Consider the following 27,362-nt stretch of genomic DNA (forward strand, 5'->3'; position numbering starts at 1 on the left):
TATGAAACATATTATGGAATAGCTTCAAGATTTGAAGCTTGTTTATGTAGGAACTAACACACTTACTGGATTGGATTAAGTCCTGGCCCTTTTCACTTCCATGTGACTATCTGCCATAGTGTCAAATGTTGTGGCAGAAATTTGTGAATGTGTTGACAAATATTTTAAATCACTGGTAAAATAAATGATAAAGTAACTAAATTGGTGTGTTTCTCTTTTAACTAAGTTATTTGTGTGTCTACTGCCAGTGCAAGTTTTAATGTTTAACTTTTAATTTTTCATATTTTGTAAGGCGGTCAAGGAGGCCCTCCTCAAAATCAGATGCAGGTACCACATGGCCCACCAAATCTGATGCAGACCGGTTTAATGGGACTTCATGGAAATATAAACAACCAGCAGGCTGGTGCTAGTGGAGTTCCACAAGTTAATCTGGGCAACATGCAGGGACAGCCTCAGCAAGGACCACAGTCTCAGCTTATGGGAATGCATCAGCAAATTGTACCCTCCCAAGCACAAATGGTGAACATTCAGGCTCAAGGATCTCTAAATCCTCAAAACCAGATGATACTTTCTCGAGCCCAGCTTATGCCACAAGGCCAAATGATGGTAACACCCCAAAACCAAAATCTTGGTCCTTCACCACAAAGGATGACTCCACCCAAGCAAATGATTCCCCAGCAGGGCCAACAGATGATGACGACACATAATCAAATGATGGGACCTCAAGGCCAGGTCTTGCTACAGCAAAACTCAATGATGGAACAGATGATGACCAATCAGATGCAAGGCAATAAACAACCATTTAATACTCAAAACCAATCTAATGTTATGACGGGGCCAGCTCAAATAATGCGAGGACCAACCCCAAATATGCAAGGAAACATGGTGCAGTTCACCATGGCACAGCAAGGCCCTGTAAATGGCAATCCTTCTCAGGTTATGGGAATTCAAGGACAGGTTTTAAGACCCACAGTACCTGGCCCCCACGTGTCTCAGCAACATGGGGATTCTGTTACTACAACAAACAGTGATGTAAGCTTGACACAGATGTTACCTGAAGTTCCCATACAGCAACCAAATATGGTGCCTTCCCACTTGCAGGCAATGCAAGGAAACAATAATAATTCGGGGAGTCATTTTACTGGACATGGGCTACCTTTTAATGCCTCTTTTAGTGGACCACCAAATGGGAATCAGATTTCCTGTGGACAAAATCCTGGTTTTCCAGTCAATAAAGATGTCACTCTAACAAGTCCGCTGTTGGTAAACTTGCTACAAAGTGATATATCTGCTGGACATTTTGGTGTGAACAACAAACAGAACAATCAGAATGCCAATAAACCCAAAAAGAAAAAGCCTCCAAGGAAGAAGAAAAATAATCAGCAAGTAGAACAAACTAAGTAAGTTTAACATTCTCTTGTTTTCAGCAAGACGACATGTGTGTGTGTGTCTCCCCATCCTAGACGTTTGCATGTTGCAGCAAAAGCATTTTTGAAGGAAGATTAAATGATACAGCTCTGCCTCATTCAGGGTGAGCGTGGGTAGGGAATTAAACTACAAAAATAAATTGGCCATCATCCCAGTTTTCAGAGTAACAGCCGTGTTAGTCTGTATTCGCAAAAAGAAAAGGAGTACTTGTGGCACCTTAGAGACTAACCAATTTATTTGAGCATGAGCTTTTGTGAGCTACAGCTCACTTCATCAGATGCATACCGTGGAAACTGCAGCAGACTTTACTGTTACCGTAATGTTGGCATCTTCCAGCTGAAGGGCCTATGGGAGACTGCTGTGTCAGTGCCCCCGACTGAGGGGAATCGAAGGTGTACAAGTTGTTCTATAACAGCAACAGAAGCAGCAGCTCTGCAGGACTTTGGAGGGAGCATTCGTGCTTATACAGCATGACAGCCACAGTGAGAAAGGTTGAGGGGCACTTTCAGAAGTGCTGCTAATTAGTGTGCATACATCTGTTGAGGGTTCCAATGCCACACCTAAAATAATGATCGTGAGCCGTCATTATCTTAAAGCTGTTCAACCTGGTGCCTTTTCCCCCTAGAGTGGATCAGGGATAGAACCTCAGCTTCATTCATCAATAAACCCCTTATTTGTAGCTATAAAATATTGTAATGAGCAAATCTTCTTAAAATTAGGCTGGCTGTTATTAAGATTGCTCAACTTATTCCATTATAAGATCCTGTTTTCAATCACATATAACTTTGAACCTAAATGGTTAGTTTGGCAAACTTTCCATGCTATGTCTAAGTGTAAAATGTTTTGGAAAACTTTAGCCAAAATTGTTCAGCCATTTCAAAGAAAAAGGCTAAAGAAAAATACATAGTTTTGCTTACACGTTAAAAAACAGTTCTGGCAACCTTTTCTTTGGAAAGGTCTGGTGCTCCCATTCTTTGAGGCCGGGATGGACATTGGCACGAGTGGTATTTGTGTCAGGGATATGCCATTTGTTGTTCTCATGGATATCTGTCTGAATTTGGACAAGTTATAAGCCTTGAAAAAATCAAAGTTGCACACGCTCAGTTGAAACTTCTTAAATTTTAGCAGCTAAATTCTCCAAAGATTCTGTGCTCACTGGACATGCTTCAGCCTGGGACAAAATAGGGCTTTCCCTGCAATTGCAGCTCTGAGATGCTGCAGGCCTGGACACCTGAAGTGCCAGGTCTGGACACCTGAAGTGAAAGCAGAGAGACTGTTTCTTCTCTACTCTTAATATCCCCACTGTTGGGCCCAGGCAGTATTGAGGAGGAAGCTATCTGATTCAAATGCAGAGGGGCAAGAGCTGGGCCTATGGCGGGGAAGAGAGGGAACTGGGAGTGGAGGCTGACAGGGAAGAGGGAAATTGGGGGAGGGGCTGGGGTAGAAGCCTGGGACTTGGAAGATGACAAGTCTGAGGGGTGGAGACTAGGAATGGGTAGGAGAGGGGAATGGGATTGGAATGAAGAGTCAGGGGTGGGGAAGAGACAAGACTGGGACAGGGACAGGTTGGAAGAGAGAGGGCACAAAGGGTCATGCTTGGGAGGAATGGTCAGAAGTCTGTGCCCACAAGATCCTGAATCTGACCATTCCTCTGCTGTCAGCAACCCACTGGCAAAGTATCCCATCCTCCTTTAGTACTGGTCCACATACAGGATGATAGTCTACTACTGCTATCAGTTAATTCTGTTAGTTCAAGTGAAAAGATCCGTGATGGATCTGAGGGTTTCAGCCTTGCTTGTGACCCATGTTGGTTTCAGTATGAAGCCACATGATAGAATTTCTGATTTTTCTGTTTACTTTTTAAAAACCTTGGAAATTACATACACACACAAGCTACATTAAAAGAATATTATCAAGGTTGCAAAGACAAGCACTCAGAAGTTAGCACATGCCAGAATTTGCCTGTGAAAACTTTAATTTGTCCCTCTTCTGCATATGCATTATGGTACAGTTTTTAATTACATGATATCACACACATTTTTTCCCCCACAAGAGCCCTGTCTTGCACAGAATGCATGGTGCTCACTTAATGAGAAGCTGTTGGATATTTTGTTTTCTCCTCATTGTTCAATATGTGGCCCCGGATCTGCCTTACTCCACACTATCCAAATCCTGCTCTGAAGACAGAATTATTAATTTCCTCATGGGATGATCTATAGTTATCATCACTACAGTATCTGAGTGCTTCACACACATTAATGAATTTATTTTTACAACACCCCTTTGAGATGTGATTTTTATCGCCTTTTTACAGATAGGGAGCTGAGGCACAGCTTGATTAAGGTCAGAAGTACCCACTAATTTTGGGTGCCCAAATTGAGACACTAAGGATATGGATTTTTCAGGTGCCAAGCACAGTTCCCATTGACTTCAGTTGCAGCCTTGGGTGCTCAGCACTTCTGCAAATCAGACTCCAGGGTCTCAAATCAGGCACCAGAAAATTAGGAATACTTGATCAGTGATCACCTGTGAAAAGTTATTGGTTCAAGTGGCTTGCCCAGCACCATGTAGGAGTTCTGTGGTAGAGGCAGGGATCAAATCAGTTTCTCCAAGGCAGCATTTAACTTCCTTACCCATGAGCCCATCCTTTCTTTTCCTGCAATTCCCTGCTTCGTTCACTGCATGCTTTCCAATTTCATTAACAAATGAAGCAGGGGTCCTACAGACAACACTCTCTTTCACTACACAACCCTAATTTATCCCCAGAACAGGTTCATCATGTGCAATGAATGAGGCAGGGGTCCTGTGGAAAGAATACTATATGTTCATGTAATTTAAGGCTGCATCATAATGCATATGCACAAGGGGGACAAATCAAGGCTGCGCAGGCAACCTTAATTTTGGCATATCTTAATTGCTGAGTGTTTGACCTTGCAATCTTGTATCTTTTTAATGTATTTTGTGTATGTATGTTTGTACAGTGTCTCAAACTCCTGTTGCATTCTTCAGAACTAATCCTTGAGAACGAAAGCAACTGAAGTGTTACAACAAAAGCGGCTTATAGTGGAATTAAATGCACCGAATATGGTATCATATCCCGGTATCAAAGAGCGTTCTAACAATCTTATGAAATGTCTGAATCTTTCTACATTCCATAGAAAGAATCACACTTTCAGTTAATACAATGACCTTCTTGAAAAGGATCCGATTTATTTGTTGCAAATAATTGTTTTCCCTTTTATCAGAATGTTTCACTTTTATCCAGCACCTGGCGTCCAAAGATTTCCAAGTGTTTTACAAACAGTAGTTAATTATTACTCGCTATAGGAGAGGAATTTGTTGATATCACTTCAGCCACCACTTGGATAAAACACAGCAGCTGTTTAACAGCACCCAGTAGCACTGTACGGCAATTTAAAATAACAGAAGCTTTAGTTGCCCTTCTTGTTTCCCTCAGCAACAACAAAATAATAATGCAGAATAGAACAAAAAAGTGGCATGTTTTCTGAAAAGTAAAGTTGTTAATAATTAACATTACTTTAAAGAAAGCCAATGTTAATATTTTGTTTTCATTGGTTGCCACCTTGATGGTCACTGGGCTTCATTATGAGCCTAGAAGACATCAATATATGGATTTGTAAAGCTGTCCTCTGGAATTACAATGCCACATAAAGCTATTTGTTCTCTTGATAGCCTTCTAAATAGGGATAAAAAATTCTACGTGCACCTTGTTTGTATTAAGCTGTGGCAACGATTATTACTATCTTTAGATTTGTTTTACTACTGTACTGAATTTTCTTGTAGTGCTTTGATATCATTGCCTGGCTGTTACAAAGTACAATTCTATAACCTTTATACAGCATAGCATTTTGATTCTAAATTTTGTTTGGCTTAGTATTGAGCAGTCAGTAGTATTGTAAGAGTATGGCTGTACTCCATTTTATTCCAAACTTTTGCCTTGCTGTCCTTCAGCATAGTTTTACTCTCATAGCTAAAACAGGTTTGTTCTCTCTTTCTGCCCTTCCTCTCCATCTAGCTACTTGGAGCTGCTTAGAGAAGCTTTATACTTGGTTTGTCTTGAAATCAGTCCTTCCAGTGATTGCCTAAAATTTTTTACTCTTAATTTACTTGGCTTATATTAACTCCTCATGCATCAGACACCAGAAGGATTTCTTTGCAGAGAGTTTCTCCTTAAAAGCTACAGAGCAGTTTCCATGCAAGTCATAGGGAAGAATGTAGAGCAGTGAACTTTGACTAAAAACAGTACTAGTGTGATCTGCACTTTTTTTATTTTTATATGTATAAAATGATCATTGCACCTAAGGAACTTCATCATGTACCAGGGCCCTGTGGTGCCAGATGCTATACAGACACAGAACTAAAAGATGGTCCTTAAAAAGGTTTCCATGTCTCTTTTTTCTTTTGGAAATTACACTTGTATTAATTCAGTGGCCAAAAGTTATAATAGTTATTGGTATGTGAACTGATACCATATTAGAGTATGAAAATGCCTAACTGTGTCTTTAAAAATAGTTTGTCCAATATGCAGTTTTGAGGATCAGTTCATGAGTGAGCAGAACACTTGAATGAAGATTTATTCTAAGAGAAATATTTGACCTGCAGCCTTAAGAGGTCAGTGTAGAAGGATGTTGAGGAGTAGCGGGAGAAAAAAAGGGCTACTTCATAGGGTGACTACATAGCTCAGCTATGAGAAATTTTGCTCATTAGTGCAAACTTTTTAAATAGGCTTAGTATTACTAAATCTAAGTTTAATTAGACATTTTCCTTACAGCTCAGTGAATGTTCCCCTGTGTAGGGACAGCGCACATCAAAGGCACCAACAGGATGTAAACAATAATGCACTGTATAAATCTGCACCTAAGGCTTTAGGATTTGCAGAACTCTGTATGAAGCAAGTTATGTGGAGATGACACCTGCAATAATATAGTACATATTGGTAAGAAGGATTTAGCAGCTATGAGGTGATGGAGTCATAAGCACTGCTGGACAGAAGGAGGATTTTGGAGGATTTTGGAGGACTTTGTCATTTGATAAAGGGTCAGAGTGCTTTTAACTGGAAGTGGAAGGGAACGTTCCTGGTTACACTCAAGGTGGTTGGTGTGGGGAGGTCGTGGTTTCCCAGAATGCATGGAAAACCAAAGATTTTTACCACAACCAAATGCTGCAAATGTGAGCCCTCTTACAAAAGGGTGGGTCACTTTAGAGCCATGTGTATGCCGGATGCCTAGGGCTGTTGCTGTCTGTGCCTTTCCTCTGATCTTACTTTTGCATGTCTTAATTCAATCTTTTTTTAATTGCTGTATGTATATTTCAGTAGTGCCTAGTGAGCCAAAGTGAGAGTGGGGCAGTGTGGTCTAGTGGGTAGAGGACTGCGCTTGGGAGATCAGGGATCTATTCCCAGCTCTGCCATTGGCCTGCTGAGTGATCATGGTCAAGTCACTTCACCTCACTGTGTCTGTTTTCCCATCTATACAAGAGGGGTAATGATATTTTTATCTCTTTCATAAAGTGCTTTGAGCTCTACTGATGAAAAGCACTGGATAACAGCTGGATTTTATTATTATTTATTATATTCTTTCCCTTTATGGAGGGGTACTCCCTGCCTTTTGTTTCTCAGAATAGGATTTTTGAAATTAAATGTTTTGTTTCAGAGCTGAAGCTCTGTAGTGAAGGGTTTGCATATTCTGAAACATTAGGTTCAGATTTTTGGATTTGTCATAATCTGTTAATGGGTTTTTTAAATCCAAATGAGTGTGGGTGAAATTCAAATAATCAATATTTCATTCTGCCTCTCTACCATCCACATGTCAGTACTTCTGTATGTAATTAATCATTTGTTTCTTTGACCTAATCTACACTTAAAATGTAGGTCAACATAGCTACAGCGCACTGGGATGTGCCAAATCCACTCCCCTAAGCACTGTAACTTTGCTGACCCAGCTGCTGGAGTAGATGCAGATAGATTGACAGAATAAGGATTCTGTCAACCTAGCTACTAGGTGGTGGGGTTTCTACAGTGATGGAAAAACCCTTCTGTCACTGTAGGCTTTGTCTACACTACAGGGTTATGTCAGCATAGCTTTGGTGTCGTAGCTGTGCCACTATAGTTCCCATAATGCACACATGGCCTTAGTGTGCATAGTGAACTTCAGCCATACACGCTATTTAAGGTTCAAATAAGTTATTAGTCATTGCTATACACACAGCAAACAAAAATCTTAGCTGTGTGTTTGTAAAGCTCTCCACAACATACTTTGTAGATCAGCAGTTGTCTGACGATGATCTTTAGGAACTGACTTACAAATAGGGTTATTTGGTTGGGTTTAAGGCTCTTTCTTGCATAGAGATGCCATGTTGCTTTTTTTACCTATTATAATTCAAAAACTTGAAATTTCTGGTTAGCTACCTAAGTATAAACATTTATATGAGTGTTTTATACTTGTCAAAATTATGAATAGCAAAATAACCAATTTAACAAATGGTGCATCACATTATAGACCATTGTACTAGCTCTAATTGCTAGCATTGCAGCCCCTACCTTGCAACCTCCCTACTTCTCTCCCTGGCTCTAAGGTAAGTTGCTGAGGAAGAGAATGGATTCCACTGACATTCACTTCCAGCTCAGATTATTGGGGGAGTAGAGGAAGGGCGGGGAACCTCTTCACTACTGTAACAGCTCCCCTCTTTTGCTGAAGTGATCTCACTTTAATTTTAACTTGGAGCTTTCATATAGTTAAGGTTCTCCTCATCTTAAATGTATATGCATAGCTGTCAAGCAGCTGAGGTCCTTCAGTCTCCATCTCTGCCCTAGCTTTCTCACAGATAGGTTATATTGGCAGTGGACACCCTCTGGGTATGTTTGATGTCCATAGAATTGGCTGTTTTCTATATTAGGAAAAGGCTGTTTTCAGTGTCTGTGAAAGGATTAGATACAATGGCCAAACTGACTATTTTGGTACTGTTTCTGCAGAATTTAACCATATATAATTGAGTTCCTGGTGACCAAGTTGCAGAGCCTCTGTATTCACCATCTACAGATCTCTACATTCTGAATAAACAGCCTTTGAAGTCTAGTATCTCAACAAATTTTTTCTGGAATCTTGATAGAGGACTGTGAGATATGGAACTAGTCTGTTATGAGTATAATATGGGAAATCATGGTACAGGACCTTTACAAAAATTAAACTCTTCTACCAACCATATGCAGTTACGCTATAGCTGTCACTGTGTTATTAGAGAACTATTCAAGCAATCTGGGGACATGGGTTCTGTTTTCCTCTACTCCTTTTTCTGTGTGTGATCTTGGGCATGTCATTTAACCTGTGTTTGTGTCTACCTAGCTGTGAAATGGGAATGTTTACCCACTTAAGTAAAGCACTTCGAGATCTATGAATGAAAAATACTACATAAATGCTAAGGATTTTTTATTATTCAATCCTAAATAATTCAAGCAAATTTGGAACAAAATTGGGCACTGGCTCTGGAACTGGTGAATGTTCATTTAATTACTATTTATTATTTCTGTTTAAGTTCTTCAGAAACACGTCCAGCTGGCCTGGAGGAGACTGATCAGCCACCGTTGCCTGGAGAGCAAGGAATGAATTTAGAGAACACTGGCCCCAAACTTTCAGATTTCACAAACAGACCACCAGGTGATAAGTTTCTTAACACGATCATATAATGTAGTAAACAAATATGAGATACGGTATTTTTTGACTATGGGAATATTTTATATGGGGATATATATTGTTTCTTAACTGACATCAGGCATTAGCAAATAATTGATGCTTGTTGTCTAAATGTTTTGTTTTATTTAAAGCTTTAATCTGTATTTGAACACTTAAGGCCAAATTCTGGTCTGCATTATACCTGGAGTATCCTATTGAATTAAATAGGATTATACAGGGATAACATTTTAACCTGTGAAATTTACTATAATTATTTGGCCAATATTCATTTTGCTTTCATGTTTCTTTCAGTGAAACTTAGAGATTTGTATTTGATTTGGAAATCCATTTGGGACTTATTTTTATTATTTTACCTGTTTTTTTTTCTTTGTGCTTGTATTTTTAAGTCTTTGTCTTCTTCTTGGTCTTAGAGGGCATAGAGTCAGAGATAACATTTGTCTTTAAAGACTGATTTCTTTACCTAAAGTAGAAGTTTTTGTTTTTGTTGCTTATTTTTGAAAGATATTATTGATGGAGACAGACTTGCTCATTGTCTTTTTTTAGAAGCGATCTAATTGTTAACATTAGGGCCTATAGTACATCAAATTGATATGTTATGTATTTCTTAAATAATGCCATGGAGAAATTAGAAGTACAAGTAAAAGACCTAATTGGGTTTATCCTCCCAGCTTATACAGGATACAGACCGCAGATAGAGGATATTTCAGATGTTAAACCATACTGGCCATTAGGACCACCACACCATTTTTGCTGTTTGGCTATGTGATATGGTGTGGGATTTTGCAATGTACCCCTGAAGGTATCGAATTGCAGTCACGAGTGTGATCTTCAGAGTCCCGCAGTTTCTGTTAATTTTTTTCACCATTTCAAAGACGTGTAAATACAGGCAATGTTCACCTCCACCCTCGCCTATGAAAACATCGGTATAAAAGCCACTGCAGAGACTTTTCTCTTCAGGTGAAGTAGACCCAGAGTGATAGCCACTGATTGCTATAGTAAAATTACATGCCTCCTGCAATTCATGGTCCTGGAGCCCCGTCAAGGCACTGATAAATGCCATGTGGGTTTTTTATTTGTTTTTGTTAAATCTTTTCCCTCAGTAAAATGGCTCTTGTCCGGGGTGGTTTGTAACCCAGGTGTGAGTATAAACTTGTAGCTATTAATTAAAGAGAACACTGTCATGTTACAGTGATACAAAAGGAACATTATTTATCTGTTGGAGCTGGTCACACAAATACTGTTTTTTCTGAAGTGTCTAAGAATGAATAACTTATAGGTCTTTTTGGGTCTGTTTTTAGGTTATCCGTCTCAGCCAGCTGAACAAAGGCCTCTTCAGCAAATGCCACCTCAACTTATGCAACATGCACAGCAGCAGCAGCAGCAGCCGCCCCCACCCCAGGCACAGCCACCAACTCAGCAGCAACAGCAACAAATGATGATGATGCTTATGATGCAACAGGATCCTAAATCAGTCAGGCTTCCTGTGCCACATGGTGTTCATCCACCTAGGGGCCCTTTAAATCCAGAGACTCAAAGAATGCCAATGCAGCAGAGTGGTAACATGTCAGTAATGGTTAGTTTACAAGGTCCTGGATCAGTACCTCCATCTCCTGATAAGCAGAGAATTTCTTTGCCAGGCAATCCTCCTCTGGGGAATAGTGCAAGAAAGATGGTTTACCAAGATAATGTACAGAATCCTTCCAGTTCACCCCTGGGAGAAGTTTCATCAGTACCCTCTCTCGCAGAAGGAAATGGAGCTGATGGGCTGCCAGCATCAGGGGCTCAAAATAATATGACCTCTCATTTAGTAGTTTCACAAACTCAGTTAATGATGACGGGGCCAAAACCTGGACCTTCTCCACTTTCAGCTTCCCAAGGTGCAAGTCCTCAACAACAATCTAATTCTTTACCTGGCTCTCATACACACCATTTCCCAAATGTTGCCACCCCATCTCAAACTTCAAGGCCTAAAACCCCAAACAGAGCAAGCCCAAGACCATACTATCCTCAGACTCCTAATAATCGTCCACCTAGCACAGAACCTTCAGAAATAAGCTTATCTCCAGAGAGACTTAATGCTTCTATTGCGGGACTCTTTCCTCCCCAAATTAATATTCCTTTGCCTCCAAGGCCTAATCTTAACAGAGGATTTGATCAGCAGGGTCTTAATCCAACTACCTTGAAGGCCATTGGACAAGCCCCATCAAATCTCACAATTAACAATCAGTCTGGTTTTGCTGCTCCACAGTCACACAAGTTGGATACTGTTGTTGTCAATTCAGGAAAGCAAGCCAACACTGGAGGAACAAAGCGAGCAAGTCCAAGCAATAGCAGAAGGTCCAGTCCTGGATCTAGTAGGAAAACCACGCCAAGTCCTGGCAGACAAAATTCAAAAGCAGCTAAATTAGCATTGCCGACTCCACAGAACCCATCACTTTTGCAAAACATGGAATTACAAAGAAACATGGTAGTTGGTCCAACTTCTTTGCCAACGCCTGCGACAACAAGTTTTCCAAATAACAACATGCTGAATACTCAGAATCCTGCAATTTCTGTATCTGTTATGACTGGCATTCCTGAGGACAGCAAAGAGACCCTTAATGTTTCTCAAGATAATGAATGCCAGAGTACACAGGCTGTCCAGGGTAACAAAGACCAGCCTAATATTGAACTAAAAGGCATTCCCAGCCAAGAAATCAAAATTTTGGTCCCTGAAGAACAATCAAAAAAAGATGGGCCATCTTTAGATACCAACAGGCTTCCCGGCTTAGAGGAAAATAAGTCTATGAGAGAGGCACCAACTTCCTTAAGTCAACTTCTTGATAATTCTGGAGCTCCCAATGTAACCATTAAACCCCCTGGGCTCACCAGTCTTGAATTACCATCAATGGTAACCTCTGGCGAAGAGCTAAAGAAGATAGCTGTTGTTCCTCCACTACAGGATTCCTCTTCAAGTAAAGAACTTTCTAGTTCCTTAAGCTTGCCTCAGAATAATGAAGCTTGTTCAACTCAAGTGCACCAAGAACTAGGAGAGATGAATTTAAATGTTACACAGAATGTCCCTCCAGTAATACAAAGACCTGTTAGCTCCTCCTCTATTTCGACTTCTTTACCACCCAATCAGATAACAGTTTTTGTAACTTCAAACCCCATTACATCTTCTGCTAACACATCAACACCATTGCCATCTCATTTGCAGCCTACATTAGTCTCTACTGTCGTCACAATGCCCAATGTAGGTAACAAAGTTATGGTTTCTGAGGGACAATCAGCAGTTCAGTCTAATTCCCGGCCTCAGTTCATTACACCAGTTTTTATAAACTCATCTTCAATCATTCAGGTTATGAAAGGATCTCAGCCAAGTACAATTCCAACTGCACCATTGACCTCTAACTCTAATTTAATGCCTCAATCAGTTGCAGTTGTTGGTCCTCTGCACATACCACAGAACATAAAGTTTTCATCAGGGCCTGCTCCTCCTAATAGTCCTGTCCCTAGTATACCAACAAGCAGGTCACTGGTTCTTAATCCACTGGCAGCTCCTATTCAGCTTCCTTCTCCCCCGTCTATGGCATCTTCAAATGTTCTTCCACATCCTCATGTTCAACAAGTCAAAGATTTTAACCCAGATGAGTCCAGTTCTCAAGCTAGTGTATCAGCTGATCAGTGCTCTGTAACGGTGACACAGTCTGGAGCTGTGGTTTCATCTCTTCTAACAAGTAGTCCGGGATCTTCTGGAAACAGGCGAAGTCCAGTTTCATCCGGTAAGGGAAAGGGAAAAGTGGACAAGATTGGTCAATTTTTGCTGACCAAAGCATGTAAAAAAGTTACAGGCTCCCTTGAAAAAGGGGAGGAACAACATTCTTTGGATGGAGAAGTTGAAGGCCAGGGGCTAGAAATATCAGTCCCTAATAGTCTGGGAACAGAGCAAATACCTGTAGAACTAGACAATAGAACTGTAACACCTCCAGCACTCAGTCTTCTAAGACAGAGCACTTCTGGGCCTGGGAATTTGAGTGTTAGCACGGCTGCTACTGTATCTGCTTCTGTATCTCCAAGCTTATCAAGCAACACTCCTCCCACAAATGTACTGTCGGTAGTAACCACTCCTGTAATCTCAGAGCTTGCACCCACCGCTCCAAGCACTAATAGTAATCGTGGTGGTTTACCAGATGAGCAAATTGGGATTGGCTTAGTGGAGGAAAAAGGAGGAGCACATCAGGAATTGCCACAGAATATAGGTACGTACTCTGTGTGCACTGTTATTCTCCCACCACCTCTTACAATTATGAATCAGAAATTCAGCTGATACGTGGAGCTTTAGGAATATGCATTTGCAATTAACATAAAATCCAGACAGTTCAACAGAGGGTAATATAACCCAGTTGCTGCTCCTGGAGCATTGTTTTTATAGCATCTGAATGGTATAACTGTGCTTGTAACATTACACTGAAAATACACTTTTTTTAATGGAAATAAGCTTTCTCATTCCCACATTTAACTCAATTCTTACCTAAGAGAATTGCTCTCTGTCACCTCTTGGAACAGAAACAAAAAGTGTCTTCATAAAAATTGTGATTTCAGTTCAGTTTTATGTGAGTCTTTGAGTGTATTAAGAGGCTGTATTAATTTTTTCTGCTTGCTGAGCTTTTGAAAATAGTCCCAATTTTAAAATAATTTTATTACGTGAAATTCATAGTTTTTCTTGCTACCTGCAGTAGTTCTGAAAGATATTTGTGTTCAAAATACAAGTTTACGTGCTCAAAACCATTTCTTCCCCTTAATCCTCTTGTGAAGCAAAATACTTAACATGAGATTTCAATTGAGGTATGCTCTGATGCTATAATACATGAGTAATTTCACTTAAAGATCAAAAGTAGGGAGAAAAGTTGTATTTGAACACCTGTAAAGATGATAAAAGGTGTACATACGATTTCTGTTGTTTAATCTCTTGTGACCTCTAATTTCACCAATTCTCCAACCAGAAAAACTCTGCATGGATTGGAAATATTCTTGCCAGAGAACGCAATTATGTTTTTGTATTACGTTTAGAGTGATTTTTCTTTCAAAGTACGATATGAAGTACAATTTTTGTCCCAAAGAAGTAAATGTGGGTAAGAAGACTAACTGTGAGCATGAGCACAGGGGGGTCCCCATTCTAAACACGGTAACCCTTTCCGGAACCGGTTAATTCCCATACATGTGCAGCACCTTTTTTAATAATCTCTTTTTTCACTTAAAAGGAGTGAGTTTAAATATCCACGTTTCAGAGAGACAAACAGCGAGATGTAATTATGAGTAAATTTCATTTGAGTACGAAAAGATGTCTAACCTGGGGTTTTTTGGTCACGGTTACTATTCAAGCAACTGAACAGGTTTTAAGATGATCCAGCTAATTTTTGCTGTCCTTTTCATAGTCCCCCTGAAAATGGAATAGAAATAAAATAGCTTCTGAAGTAAATTCTCGGAAGCGTTTCCCATTAGTGCTTTATATCATGATATTTGGACACCAGGATTGAAATCGTGACACCATTGAATGGGAATTTTTCCATAGATGTGAATGGGGCCACAATTTCACCTGAAGTATTATTGATAGCTTTATCAGATAATTAGAAGTATGTCTTAACATTATTCCACAATGGGGAAAAAAAGCTGGTAACAAAAATTAGCCATGACAATCTTCCTCTAAAACATTAGTAGCAAACAATGTTGTGTTACTTTCCAAGTGACTTTGCTGCTGCTCCTTTTCTTCAGTATGTGGAATAAATACCGAGAAGAGGAATGGGAGCAGATGGGTAATCTAGTTACAGAGAGAGGAGCTTTCATTGGAAGCATAAAATATAATATGGTAGAGTGACCTTGTTAGTTTGTGGGAATATAACCCCTGGAATTATGTAGGTTTTATATCAAGAGTACAAAATAGATAGTTCTAATGTTTCCAGAAAGCTGCAGTTCCACACTTGAAAACTCCACATCTCACTGAAAAGTAACAGGAACCCCCCCACCCCCCACCTTTTTTTTTTTTTTTAACATTCTGAAGGCCATGTAACCTTTTTCAGCCCACCTGGTTATGTAACATAGGCAGTAATTGCAAACCCATAATGTGGTGTGGCAACATTTAACTTTGAAATACTAAAAGGGCTGATGATTGCTGCACCAGTTCCACACCAGAGATGATGGTATTTTAAAGGTGAAAGCAAAAGCCTTTTTATATGTGAAGAAGCTGAGTTCAAGATTGTCTTTATCCTGCAACTTGAGTTCACCGACTTGAAAAGCAGAGGTAGATAGCTACGTATTCTGTGCCGCTTTAGATTTTGGCGGTGGGATCAGCCACTGAAGGAAGAACACAGAATTTCAATTAGACTTGCCATGTAGTTAAAGGAAGAACTGAGTTTTCAGTTTTCTCTCAAAATGTATGTATAATTTTATGGCTTTAAAGTTATATAGTCAATTGTTTAAATCGGACCTAAACACTTTTGGGTTTATTTTTTTTTTGAATTATGTAGCATGCTTTTTTCTAACAAGGCTGTTTTCCCCTGCTTATTTTTAACTTAGTAGCATAAAGAATATTAAGTCAGATCTTCGTTGGTTTTTCTGGAGGCCTTCTTGAGAATCTCTGCAATGTATTTTGAACTTTTGCAATTTAATTGAAAGAGTAAGAGTGTTGAACATTAACAGACATCCTTTCTCCCAAATGTTCATTAGGTATTAGAGTCATATCATTGTTAAAACTGCAGAGAGACCAGAATTTTAAAAAATCTAAATGAAAATCCCTTCACTTTTTCAGTCCTTTATCTCTTGTGATGTCTAACTTCACCAATTCTCCAACCTAACAAACTCTATATGGATTGGAGAAATCCAAAATTTTTAATGCAAAAAACAAGCAGAGATTTTTTTTCTCCTATGTTTTTGTACCACCACCCGTTCCCCCCGACCCCAAAAAAGAAAAGTCTTAGATGCAGTGTCTTAGGTTACCATATTGCTGTGTGGGCTGGGCGGATCGTGCAAGGCAAAAAGTTCTGTAATTGCTTTCAAAAGAAAAGTGAACCAGTGCTGACTTTTCCCTCCCTTTTATCTTAGCGTCTTCACAACATTTAACCCAGAAGGAAACTCCAGTTGCAACACCAGAAAGTGCTATTCAAAGAACAGGTAATTTTTACTGTGGAAATCAGCATATACCTATGCGTTATATATACAACTTTGCATTATTTTGCATTTCTGGGAAGCAGTTGCCTTCTGTTGATTGTAAGCACTTCCTTATTGAAACAATTTTGATACTGTTAATCATTGAAACAGTTATTTCATAAATTTATGGGAATGATCAGCATGATAGCTTGGGGTGGCTCCTGCTGTTTAAGCATTTTGTCCTGCATGCCTTAATTTTAGTTTATGTGAACAGACTATTGTTTTTTGAAATGTAGGTTGAAATTTTCAAAGTAGTGATGGGGGATTTAGACACATTTTCCATTTATTTTAATGGTGGTATATTTAAATCTCCCAGGACAGCTTTGAAAGTCTCAGCCATCAACTTTAAGAGCTGGATTTTCCAAAGAGCTCAGTTCTCCCATTTAGATACCTAGATGATTTTCAGAGGTGTTAAATGGGAGCTCCTGGGTGCTGAAGACCCTTGAAATCCATTTAGGTGCCTAAATGGGAAACTGAGTGCTCTTGAAAATCTGTCCGCATCCTTAGAGACCTAAATATGTGCTGCTGGGTACCTGATCCTTTTGGAAATTCCGGCCCTAAAATCTAACTTCTTTTCTACTCTTTTTTTAGTGAGCCCATAGCAGTGTTTGCACTGGTCGATTTTTTCTTGCTGCCTTTGGGAAGAGCTATTTGCTATTATCTAAGATAATAAACATATTAAATTCTGTTTAAAAACCCAAACACACCTTAATCCTAAAAACACACACATGTGAGTCGCTCCACTCTCATTGATGGGACCATTAATATGTGTACAGTTTAGCACGTGTGTTTGCAGGATTGAGGCCTTAGTGTGATTGGAAATGGGACCTGAAGAAAAGACTGCACTGACTTGTTCAAAAACATCAATTTTAATGAAAGAAAACAATTACAGGCAGGCATGCCTTTGGGGTTATGTTCTGCTCATCAGGCCAGGGGGATGTGGGTGTCACAGGGAGTTCACATGAAGAAACTGCTATTCTGATTTTTTACTATGGAATATTATCCTTGCCCATAGAATTCTGCATGGAAGGAAAATTTCTAGTAATTTCAAAATTCAGTCTGTTGCTCTAGATTAGTATATTCAGTCTGTTTTGCTTTTCTATTGTTGCGGGTCAGACAAGAATATAAATCCAATGGTTTGATAAGCCAACTCCCCTTATTTCTTGGTGAGTTTTTAAAAAATTCTTTTTCTAACTGTCAGGTTTGATACACACTGTAGAAAAATTACATTTAATTCAGAAGTTAACAGCCATTGTTAAAGCATTCTTAAAGGAAAAGATTGTCAGTGCTTTGTGCAGCAGTGGCTAAGAAAGGTGAACAAAATTTTAGGATATTTAAGGATGGAGTGGAAAATAATACTGAAACTATATTAAATTAGAACACTATTATATCAATCAATGGCATGTCCTGCTCTGGAATACTGTGTTCAGATCTGGGCACCCTGTCTCAGTAAAGACTTAGCTAAAGGAGAGGAGATTCAGAAACTGGCAACAAGAAGATTAGAGACCTGGAAAAAATCTCATTAAATGGGACTGGTTACCATAGAGAGGAGACATACAAGAGGAGCACATGCAAAAGTTATAAAAAATGATGAATGGTATGAAGAAGGTAGACCAGCAGCTTCTAGTCATCCTTTCTCATAATATAAGAACAAGGAGGACATTCAATAAAATTGAAAGATGTCAAGTTTAAAATTGAAAAAAGGAAATACTTTTTCATACAATACACAATAAGACTGTGGAACTGATAGCTACAAGCTATCTTTGAGGCTAGGAGCTTAGCAAGACTCAAAAAAGGATTGTACATTTATATGAAGACTATCCTGACTTATACTTTCAAGATTTAAAAAAGAAACCCCTTTGGAAGGGATATAAGCCTTCATGCCTCATGGCATAAGGCAAAGACTAACTCAAATGAAGGTTAAGAAAAACCTTTCCCCGTCAGTAGGCTATTCTACAGTTGCCTTCTCCATGGTTTTTTGTACCTCTCTCTGATGTAGTTGGTGATAGCCATCGTCAGAGATGTGATACTGGGCTAGCTGGACCGCTGGTCTGATCCAGTATGGCATTTTCTAGCTATAGGGTTGTTTAGTTTGAGAGCAACGATTGTCTTGTAAAGTGGGGAAATTATTTTACCAACCTAGTTTAGGGTAAGTGATGTGAGATAAGTAATGGTGCCTGAAGGGTTGTGTGTGTTTTGAGGCAAAGGGTGGGATCAAGTTATTCTAATGAGAAAAAAGTTATACTGGATGTTACACTGAGAATATTTAAAACTAGTCTAGGTTTCTTAAACTATAGCTGTGCCTGTGTGTATTTCTGCTGTGTTTTAACATTACCATGAAATGTTGTGAGAGAATCCTACAGTGTGTTTCATAGTTTTCTCCCAAAGGGTATATTACGGGTAGCAGTCACATACCTTCCAGATATCTGATTTTTAATGTGTATATATTTTGGCAGAGGGTTAGAAATATATCTTTTTCTCTTGCAGAACTTGAAACAAATGCTGCAATAGTTGCTTGCCAAAGGTAAGTAGATAGTCGCTATAGATTCAGGATGAATGTAGCTATCTTTGGAGGATGTCTGTTTCTCTTTGACTTTGCCTTAATCACACTACTTTCAAGAAATTCTTTATTGCCACAGCCTCTTTATTCTCCTTGGCCACACATCTGTTTTCTCTACTGAACAGACTGGTTCGCCCAGGTGTTATTTAAGTGGGATACTGTTGCATTAAGACTCCCAAATGTGCCCCAACACCTCTGGACAGCATTCCCTTATATACATTTAGGTTCTACTCTATGTGAGGATCCTTGTAGGGTTCCAATGGTCACTGCTTTCCAAAAAATTCCAGACCAGCATCATTGTAGGTGTGTACTTCCCAAAAGTGGGGATCTGCAGAGGCAATTTTGAAAGTAGTTTATATACCTTAGCATTATTAATCAGTTCTTCTTCGAGTGATGGTCCCTATTATATTTCGCTGAGGGTTTATGCATGTGCACCATGTGTCCAGAGCCAAAGAATTTAAAAGTAGTAGTGTCCGTTGGTCTGCACAGGTACCCTGACTCGACTCATGGTTTCCTCCAAGGTGATAAAGGGTGGGGTGGACTGATTGCGTCTCCAGTTCCCTCTCATCACTGCACAGTCCAGGTCAGAATGATTGGTGTCTGTTTGCTTGTGATGCACTTCCTCAAACAAACTTGCATATTGCCTTGTCACCTTGTCCAATCGGTCCATCAGCCCTCACAGAGAGAGAGCGCTAATCACAACACATCGTGTTGTTCTAGCCATTCCCTCAGTCACCCACTGGCCGGGCTGTCAGTGGTACTGGACACCCGATTGGCATAGCGCATCACAGCCCAGAACACCTGAGCTCAAGCAATCCACTAGCCTCCCAAATATCTGGGATTATAGGTACGCGCCCCTGTACCCAGTAACTTGTATATAGTTAGTTTTTTATAGGTGTGTACTGTTTTTATTGTTTTTAGGTAGTTTCTAGTCATTTTAGAGTAGAATAGCTAGTTTGGGGGCCTGTTTTTTGCCTCTGCTCTCCCTGCCCCGGTACCCAAACATGGGTACTGTACTATGCCCCAGGCTTTAAAATCTGTGCCTCCTGCCCGCATTCCTTCTCTGTCAGCGACGAACATCAATACTGGCTCTTCTGCTTGGGAGAGGGCCAGGTGCAGTATCTGTCAGTACTTCCTCAACCATACGGAAGAAGGGTCGGGCTCTCTGCCTCAGGAAGCATCTCATGGAGGTCACCATGAGACCTCCTTCAGATGCAGATCGGGGAACCCCTTCTGTATGTCAGCCTGAACAGAACTTTGGGTATGATTGCTAGCGTTTATTCTGCCGAAAACTGATATTGGCAGAGTCTTGTAAAACATACTGAATACACTAGCCAGCACCTGTCCATGTAACTCAGGTGGTTAAACATCAGGATGAAGTATGATTTTCATGATAGTTCTGGTCTATTGATGTTTTGGGCCACACCTTTTAATAGTGGGGACCTTAAATTGACTCTTGGAGTATCTAACGATAAAAATATTGCTAGACTTTTGACAGAGAGAAGATAGTTATGCTGAGACTAGTGATCATATCTTTCATGCTTTTCTAACTACAACAGAATAGCTGTTAGCCAGGACAAATGGTAAACCTTGCCCACATTGGGCTCATTGGGATAGCGGGGAGAACCAACCTCTAAATGGGGGCTAACGCTATAAACCTCTGCGGGCTCTGGGGCTTCTCCTGGCCGGGAGGGGGGAACCGGAGCTGCCTTCGGCCGTCGGAGCCACCTCCCAGAATCCTCCTTAGGTAGCCCTCCTCAAAGGCAGCAGAAAAAAAATGGAGAGTTCCAGGGGCTGTTGCTGAGTTAATTATTTAAAATAAACGATCTTGTTGCATGCACTGGGCTCTCACCGTAATTGCATAGTTAAGTTTGGAGATTGCCTACCGTTATAATCTCCCTTTAGCTTCAGCAAAGCTAAATTGAAATTTCGTGGGTGAGAGAGTCTTCTAGTGCAGAATTTTTCTGAAAAAATGAGGCTAACAAACTAGATATATGGGAGATATGAGGGCTCACAAAATGAGGTTACCACACTTGAACATTTTCCTAACTCTTTTTGGCACATTATGTGACTCCAAAGTGTCTCGGAACTCCAAATATGCTTGTTTGTCTTCTTCATAGATTCCAAAGCCAGAAGGGACCATAGTGATTATCTAGTCTAGCCTCCTGTATAATACAGGTCAGATTATTTCCCCAAAATAATTCCTACAGCATATCTTTTAGAAAAACCATCCAATCTCGATTTAAAAATTGCCAGCGATGGAGAATGCACCACCACCCTTAGTACATTGTTTCAATGGCTCATTATCCTCACTATTAAAAATTTACACCTTATTTCTGGTGTGAATTTTTCCACCTTCAACTTCCAGCCATGTCAGAACTTCCTCTGCTAGATTTAAGAGCTTATTATCCAATATTTGTTCACCAAGTAGGTACTTACAGACTGTAAGCAGGTCACCCCTTAACCTTTTCTTTGTTAAACTAAATAAATTGATCTCCTTGGGCCTATCACTATAAGTAGGGCCCTACCAAATTCACTGTCCATTTTGGTCGATTTCCTGGTCATAGCATTTTAAAAATCATAAATGTCATGATTTCAGCTCTTGAAATCTGAAATTTCATGGTGTTGTAATTGTCGGGGTCCTGACTCAAAAAGGAGTTGTGGGTGGTCTCAAGATTATTGTCAAAGAGGGTTGCGGTACGGCTACCCTTACTTTTGTGCTGCTGCTGGCGGCGGCGGTGCCTTCAGAGCTGGGCAACTGGAGAGCGGTGGCTTCTGGGCTGGGATCCCAGCTCTGAAGTCAGAGCTGCCGCTCGCAGCAGTGCAGAAGTAAGGATGCCATGGTATAGTATTGCCACCCTTACTTCTGTGCTGCCGCTTTCAGAGCTGGACCGTCAGACAGCAGCCACCCAGGTCTGAAGTCAGCAGCATAGTAATAAGGGTGGCATGGTATTGTATTGCCACCCTTACTTCCACACTGCTGCTGGCAGGGCGCTGCCTTCAGAGCTGGGCGCCCAGCCAACAGCCACCACTCTCTGGCTGCCCAGCTCTGAAGGCAGCGCAGAAGTAAGGGTGGCAATACTGCGACCCCCTTAAAATAACCTTGCGACCCCCGCCCCTGCAACTCCCTTTTGTGTCAGGACCCCCAATTTGAGAAATGCTGGTCTCCCCCTGTGAAATCTGTATAGTATAGGGTAAAAGTACACAAAAGACCAGATTTCACAGGGGGAGACCAGATTTCACAGTCTGTGATGCATTTTTCATGGCTGTGAATTTGGTAGGTCCCTAACTATAAGCCATGTTTTCCAAGCCTTTAATCATTCTCCTGGCTCTTCTCTGAATCTTCTCCAATTTATCAACATCCTTCTTGAATTGTGGACACCAGACACAGTATTCCAGCAGCAGTTACACCATTGCTAAATAGAGAGATAAAATAACCTCTCTACTCCTACTCAAGATTCCCCATTTATGCATCCAAAGATTGCATTACCCTTTGGGCCATAGCATCGCATTGGGAACTCATGGTCAGCTGATTATCCACTACAGCCCCCACATCTTTTTCAGAGTCAGTGCTTCTCAGGGTAGAGTCCTCTATCCTGTAAGTTTGGCCATGTTCTTTGTTCCTAGATGTATATGTTTACATATAGCCCTATTAAAACACATATTTTTTGCTTGTTCCCAGCTTGCCAAGCAGTCCAGATCACTCAGTGACCTGTCCTCTTTATTATTTTCTATTCCCACAGTCTTGTCATCTGCAAACTTTATCAGGGATGATTTTGTTTTCTTCCAAGTCATCTATAAAAATGTTAATAGGGTAGGACCAAGAACCGATCCCTGTGGGACCCAAGTAGAAACGCACTTGTTAGATGATGATTCCCTGTTTACAACTGCATGTTGAGCCCTATCAGTTAGCCATCTTATAATCCAGTGGCTTTCAAACTTTTGTTTGGTGACCCCTTTCAACAGCAAGCCTTTGACTGTGACCCCCCCTTATAAATTAAAAACACATTTTTAAATAATTAACACTATTATAAATGCTGGAGGTGAAGCGGGGTCTGCGGGTGGAGGCTGACAGCTCGCAACCCCCCATGTAATAACCTCATGACCTCCTGAGGGTCACGACCTCCAGTTTGAGAACCGCTGCTTGTGCAGGGAAAGCCCCTGGCAGGCCGAGCCGATTGGCCGAACCTGCAGACGCGGCAGGTAAACAAATTGCGGCTCCCAGTGGCCGCAGTTCGCTGCTCCAGGCCAATGGGAGCTGCAGGAAGCAGTGTGGGCCGAGGGACATGCTGGCCGCTGCTTCCAGCAGCTCCCATTGGCCTGGAGCCGCGATCAGCCGAACCTGTGGATGCGGCAGGTAAACAAACCGGCCCGGCCCGCCAGGGGCTTTACCTGCACAAGTGGTGGAACAAGTTTGGGAACCACTGGTCTAGTGAACTCCTCTGCAAGCTCTTGTAAAACTCTTGGATGCCAGTTATCTGGACCAGCCAATTTTAAAATGTCTGACTTTAGTAGCAGCTGTTGAACGTCCTCCTGAGATACTAATGGAATGGAGAGAGTGTTATATGATATGACTACATCATCTGTCCAAATACAGAACAGAATTTTTATTGGACATTTCCACTTCTGCATTATTATTATTGATAATTCTACCATTTTCATCCAGTAATGGTCCAATACCATTGTTAGGTATTCTTTTTGTTCCTAATATACTTTAAAAAAACCCACAATTCTTATTGTCCTTCACTCTGCTGTCCATAAAGTTCTCCTTGTGTCCCCTATGATTTGTCTACGGTTCCTAAATTCTGATTTATATTCATAGAATCATAGAATATCAGGGTTGGAAGGGACCTTAGGAGATCATCTAGTCCAACCCCCTGCTCAAAGCAGGACCAATCCCCAATTAAATCATCCCAGCCAGGGCTTAGTCAAGCCTGACCTTAAAAACTTCTAAGGAAGGAGATTCTACCACCTCCCTAGGTAACGTATTCCAGTGTTTCACCACCCTCCTAGTGAAAAAGTTTTTCCTAATATCCAACCTAAACCTCCCCCACTGCAACTTGAGACCATTACTCCTTGTCCTGTCATCAGCTACCACTGAGAACACTCTAGATCCATCCTCTTTGGAACCCCCTTTCAGGTAGTTGAAAGCAGCTATCAAATCCCTCCTCATTCTTCTCTTCTGCAGACTAAACAATCCCAGTTCCCTCAGCCTCTCCTCATAAGTCATGTGTTCCAGACCCCTAATCATTTTTGTTGCCCTTCGCTGGACTCTCTCCAATTTATCCACATCCTTCTTGTAGTGTGGGGCCCAAAACTGGACACAGTACTCCAGATGAGGCCTCACCAATGTCGAATAGAGGGGGACGATCACGTCCCTCGATCTGCTTGCTGTGCCCGTACTTATACATCCCAAAATGCCATTGGCCTTCTTGTCAACAAGGACACACTGCTGACTCATATCCAGCTTCTCGTCCACTGTCACCCCTAGGTCCTTTTCCGCAGAACTGCTGCCTAGCCATTTGGTCCCTAGTCTGTAGCTGTGCGTTGGGTTCTTCCGTCCTAAGTGCAGGACCCTGCACTTATCCTTATTGAACCTCATCAGATTTCTTTTGGCCCAATCCTCCAATTTGTCTAGGTCCCTCTGTATCCTATCCCTGCCCTCCAGCATATCTATCACTCCTCCCAGTTTAGTATCATCTGCAAATTTGCTGAGAGTGCAATCCACACCATCCTCCAGATCATTTATGAAGATATTGAACAAAACCGGCCCCAGGACCAACCCCTGGGGTACTCCACTTGACACCGGCTGCCAACTAGACATGGAGCCATTGATCACTACCCATTGAGCCCGACAATCTAGCCAACTTTCTACCCACCTTATAGTGCATTCATCCAGCCCCATACTTCTTTAACTTGCTGTCAAGGATACTGTGGGAGACCGTGTCAAAAGCTTTGCTAAAGTCAAGAAACAATACATCCACTGCTTTCCCTTCATCCACAGAACCAGTAATCTCATTATAGAAGGCGATTAGATTAGTCAGGCATGACCTTCCCTTGGTGAATCCATGCTGACTGTTCCTGATCACTTTCCTCTCATGTAAGTGCTTCAGGATTGATTCTTTGAGGACCTGCTCCATGATTTTTCCGGGGACTGAGGTGAGGCTGACTGGCCTGTAGTTCCCAGGATCCTCCTTCTTCCCTTTTTTAAAGATTGGCACTACATTAGCCTTTTTCCAGTCATCTGGGACTTCCCCCGTTCGCCACGAGTTTTCAAAGATAATGGCCAATGGCTCTGCAATCACAGCCACCAATTCCTTTAGCACTCTCGGATGCAACTCGTCCAGCACCATGGACTTGTGCATGTGCAGCTTTTCTAAATAGTCCCTAACCACCTCTATCTCCACAGAGGGCTGGCCACCTACTCCCCATGTTGTGATGCCCAGCGCAGCAGTCTGCGAGCTGTCCTTGTTAGTGAAGACAGAGGCAGAAAAAGCATTGAGCATATTAGCTTTTTCCACATCCTCTGTCACTAGGTTGCCTCCCTCGTTCAGTAAGGGGCCCACACTTTCCTTGGCTTTCCTCTTGTTGCCAACATACTTGAGGAAACCCATCTTGTTACTCTTGACATCTCTTGCTAGCTGCAGCTCCAGGTGCGATTTGGCCCTCCTGATTTCATTCCTACATGCCCAAGCAATATTTTCATACTCTTCCCTGGTGCTTCCAGCAGCTCCCATTGGCCTGGAGCAGCGAACCACAGACACTGGGAGCCACGATCGGCCGAACCTGCAGACACGGCAGGTAAACAAACCGGCCGGCCCACCAGGGGCTTTCCCCGCACAAGCGGCGGAACAAGTTTGGGAACCACTGTTCTAGGACATTGATCTAAAAGCATTCAAGAGAACTTTCTTCTGAGTTATTAGTGACTCGGAAACAGGTAATGCCTTTTTTGGCAGTGTGTCACTTTATGAACCCCACTGAAGTTCTGCAAGTCAGGTTTTTATGGCGTTAAGGAATCCTCCCAAGCTGAATGTGGACTTTCAGAACTGTGCATAGGTATCGCACACATTAGGAGAGCCCTGCCTCATACAGAGTACTAAAGGTCATACGCAGTTCAGGAAGGGTTTTCTCTGGCTGTTTTGGATTTCCTTATCCCTGGGAAAGCAACAAGGGCGGTGGCTGCAGTGGCAGCTTCAGATGTCACACAGTCTTGTGCATTAATCACAGGCATGGGGAGTCAGACCTCTGGAGTTCCATTTCCACTTCTGCCAGTGACTAGACATCGTACTTACAAACATTTACAAATGTTCTTTGGGTAGGCCTCACAACACTCCTCTGAAGTAGATAATTAGCATTATCTTTATTTTACTAATTACAGATGGCAAAACAGAAGCTAAGGGACCTACATGTGGAACGCTAATCTAATGGATTAGTCTAGAGTGCAATGTTTCTCAATCTTTTTGTGCTGGGAACCCACTTTGGACTTAAAAAAAAACAAAACAAAACAAAAAACCATGACTCCCCTAGAAAAAATTGTGATGGCCTACCTTTAAGCTCAGGGCTTCGGGCTTCAGCCCCCCACAGCTGGAGGCACAGGGCTTCAGCCCCCCATGGGACTGAAACATGTAAATTGGCCCTGTAGTGTAGGGCCCCAGGCAATTTCCCTGCTTCCTACTCCTTAGTGAAAAGAAAAGGAGGACTTGTGGCACCTTAGAGACTAACAAATTTATTTGAGCATAAGCTTTCGTGAGCTACAGCTCACTTCATTGGATGCATTCAGTGGAAAATACAGTGGGGACATCTATATACATAGAGAACATGAAACAATGGGTGTTACCGTACACACTGTAACCAGAGTGATCTATTACCAACAGGAGAGCGGTGGGGGGGCAGGGGGGAGGACCTTTTGTAGTGCTAATCAAGGTGGGCCATTTCCAGCAGTTGACAAGAACGTCTGAGGAACAGTGGAGGGTGGGGGGGGATAAATATGGGGAAATAGTTTTACTTTGTTTGTAATGACCCATCCACTCCCAGTCTCTATTCAAGCCTAAGTTAATTGTATCCAGTTTGGAAATTAATTCCAATTCAGCAGTCTCTCGTTGGAGTCTGTTTTTGAAGTTTTTTTGTTGACGTATTGCCACTTTTAGATCTGTAATTGAGTGATTACAGCTCTCGTCCCCTAATGCCCCTACTCGTGCTACATTAATGACATCTTCATCATCTGGACCCATAGAAAAGAAGCCCTTGAGGAATTCCACCATGATTTCAACAATTTCCATCCCACCATCAACCTCAGCCGGGACCAGTCCACACAAGAGATCCACTTCCTGGACACTATGGTGTTAATAAGCGATGGTCACATAAACACCACCCTATACCGGAAACCTACTGACCGCTATTCCTACCTACATGCCTCCAGCTTTCATCCAGACCACACCACACGATGCATTGTCTACAGCCAAGCTCCACGATACAACCGC

The 27,362-nt window shown here is 41.4% G+C and overlaps 1 protein-coding gene across 5 annotated transcripts in view; it reads left to right on the plus strand.

Moving 5' to 3' along the window:
- NCOA6 (nuclear receptor coactivator 6) overlaps nt 1-27,362 on the plus strand; it is a 72,378-nt gene that overhangs the window by 37,428 nt on the left and 7,588 nt on the right. For 4 of the 5 annotated variants that reach the window (XM_077831876.1, XM_077831877.1, XM_077831878.1 and 1 more), the window contains 5 exons: nt 293-1,400; nt 8,980-9,101; nt 10,436-13,378; nt 16,218-16,286; nt 18,810-18,846. In XM_077831876.1, coding sequence (XP_077688002.1) covers nt 293-1,400; nt 8,980-9,101; nt 10,436-13,378; nt 16,218-16,286; nt 18,810-18,846 — 4,279 coding nt within the window. The remainder of the gene's footprint in view (nt 1-292; nt 1,401-8,979; nt 9,102-10,435; nt 13,379-16,217; nt 16,287-18,809; nt 18,847-27,362) is intronic. The other variant, XM_077831880.1, reaches the window with a different exon arrangement.

The sequence above is a fragment of the Eretmochelys imbricata genome, chromosome 13, assembly GCF_965152235.1.
Source record: "Eretmochelys imbricata isolate rEreImb1 chromosome 13, rEreImb1.hap1, whole genome shotgun sequence".
NCBI lineage: Eukaryota > Metazoa > Chordata > Testudines > Cheloniidae > Eretmochelys > Eretmochelys imbricata.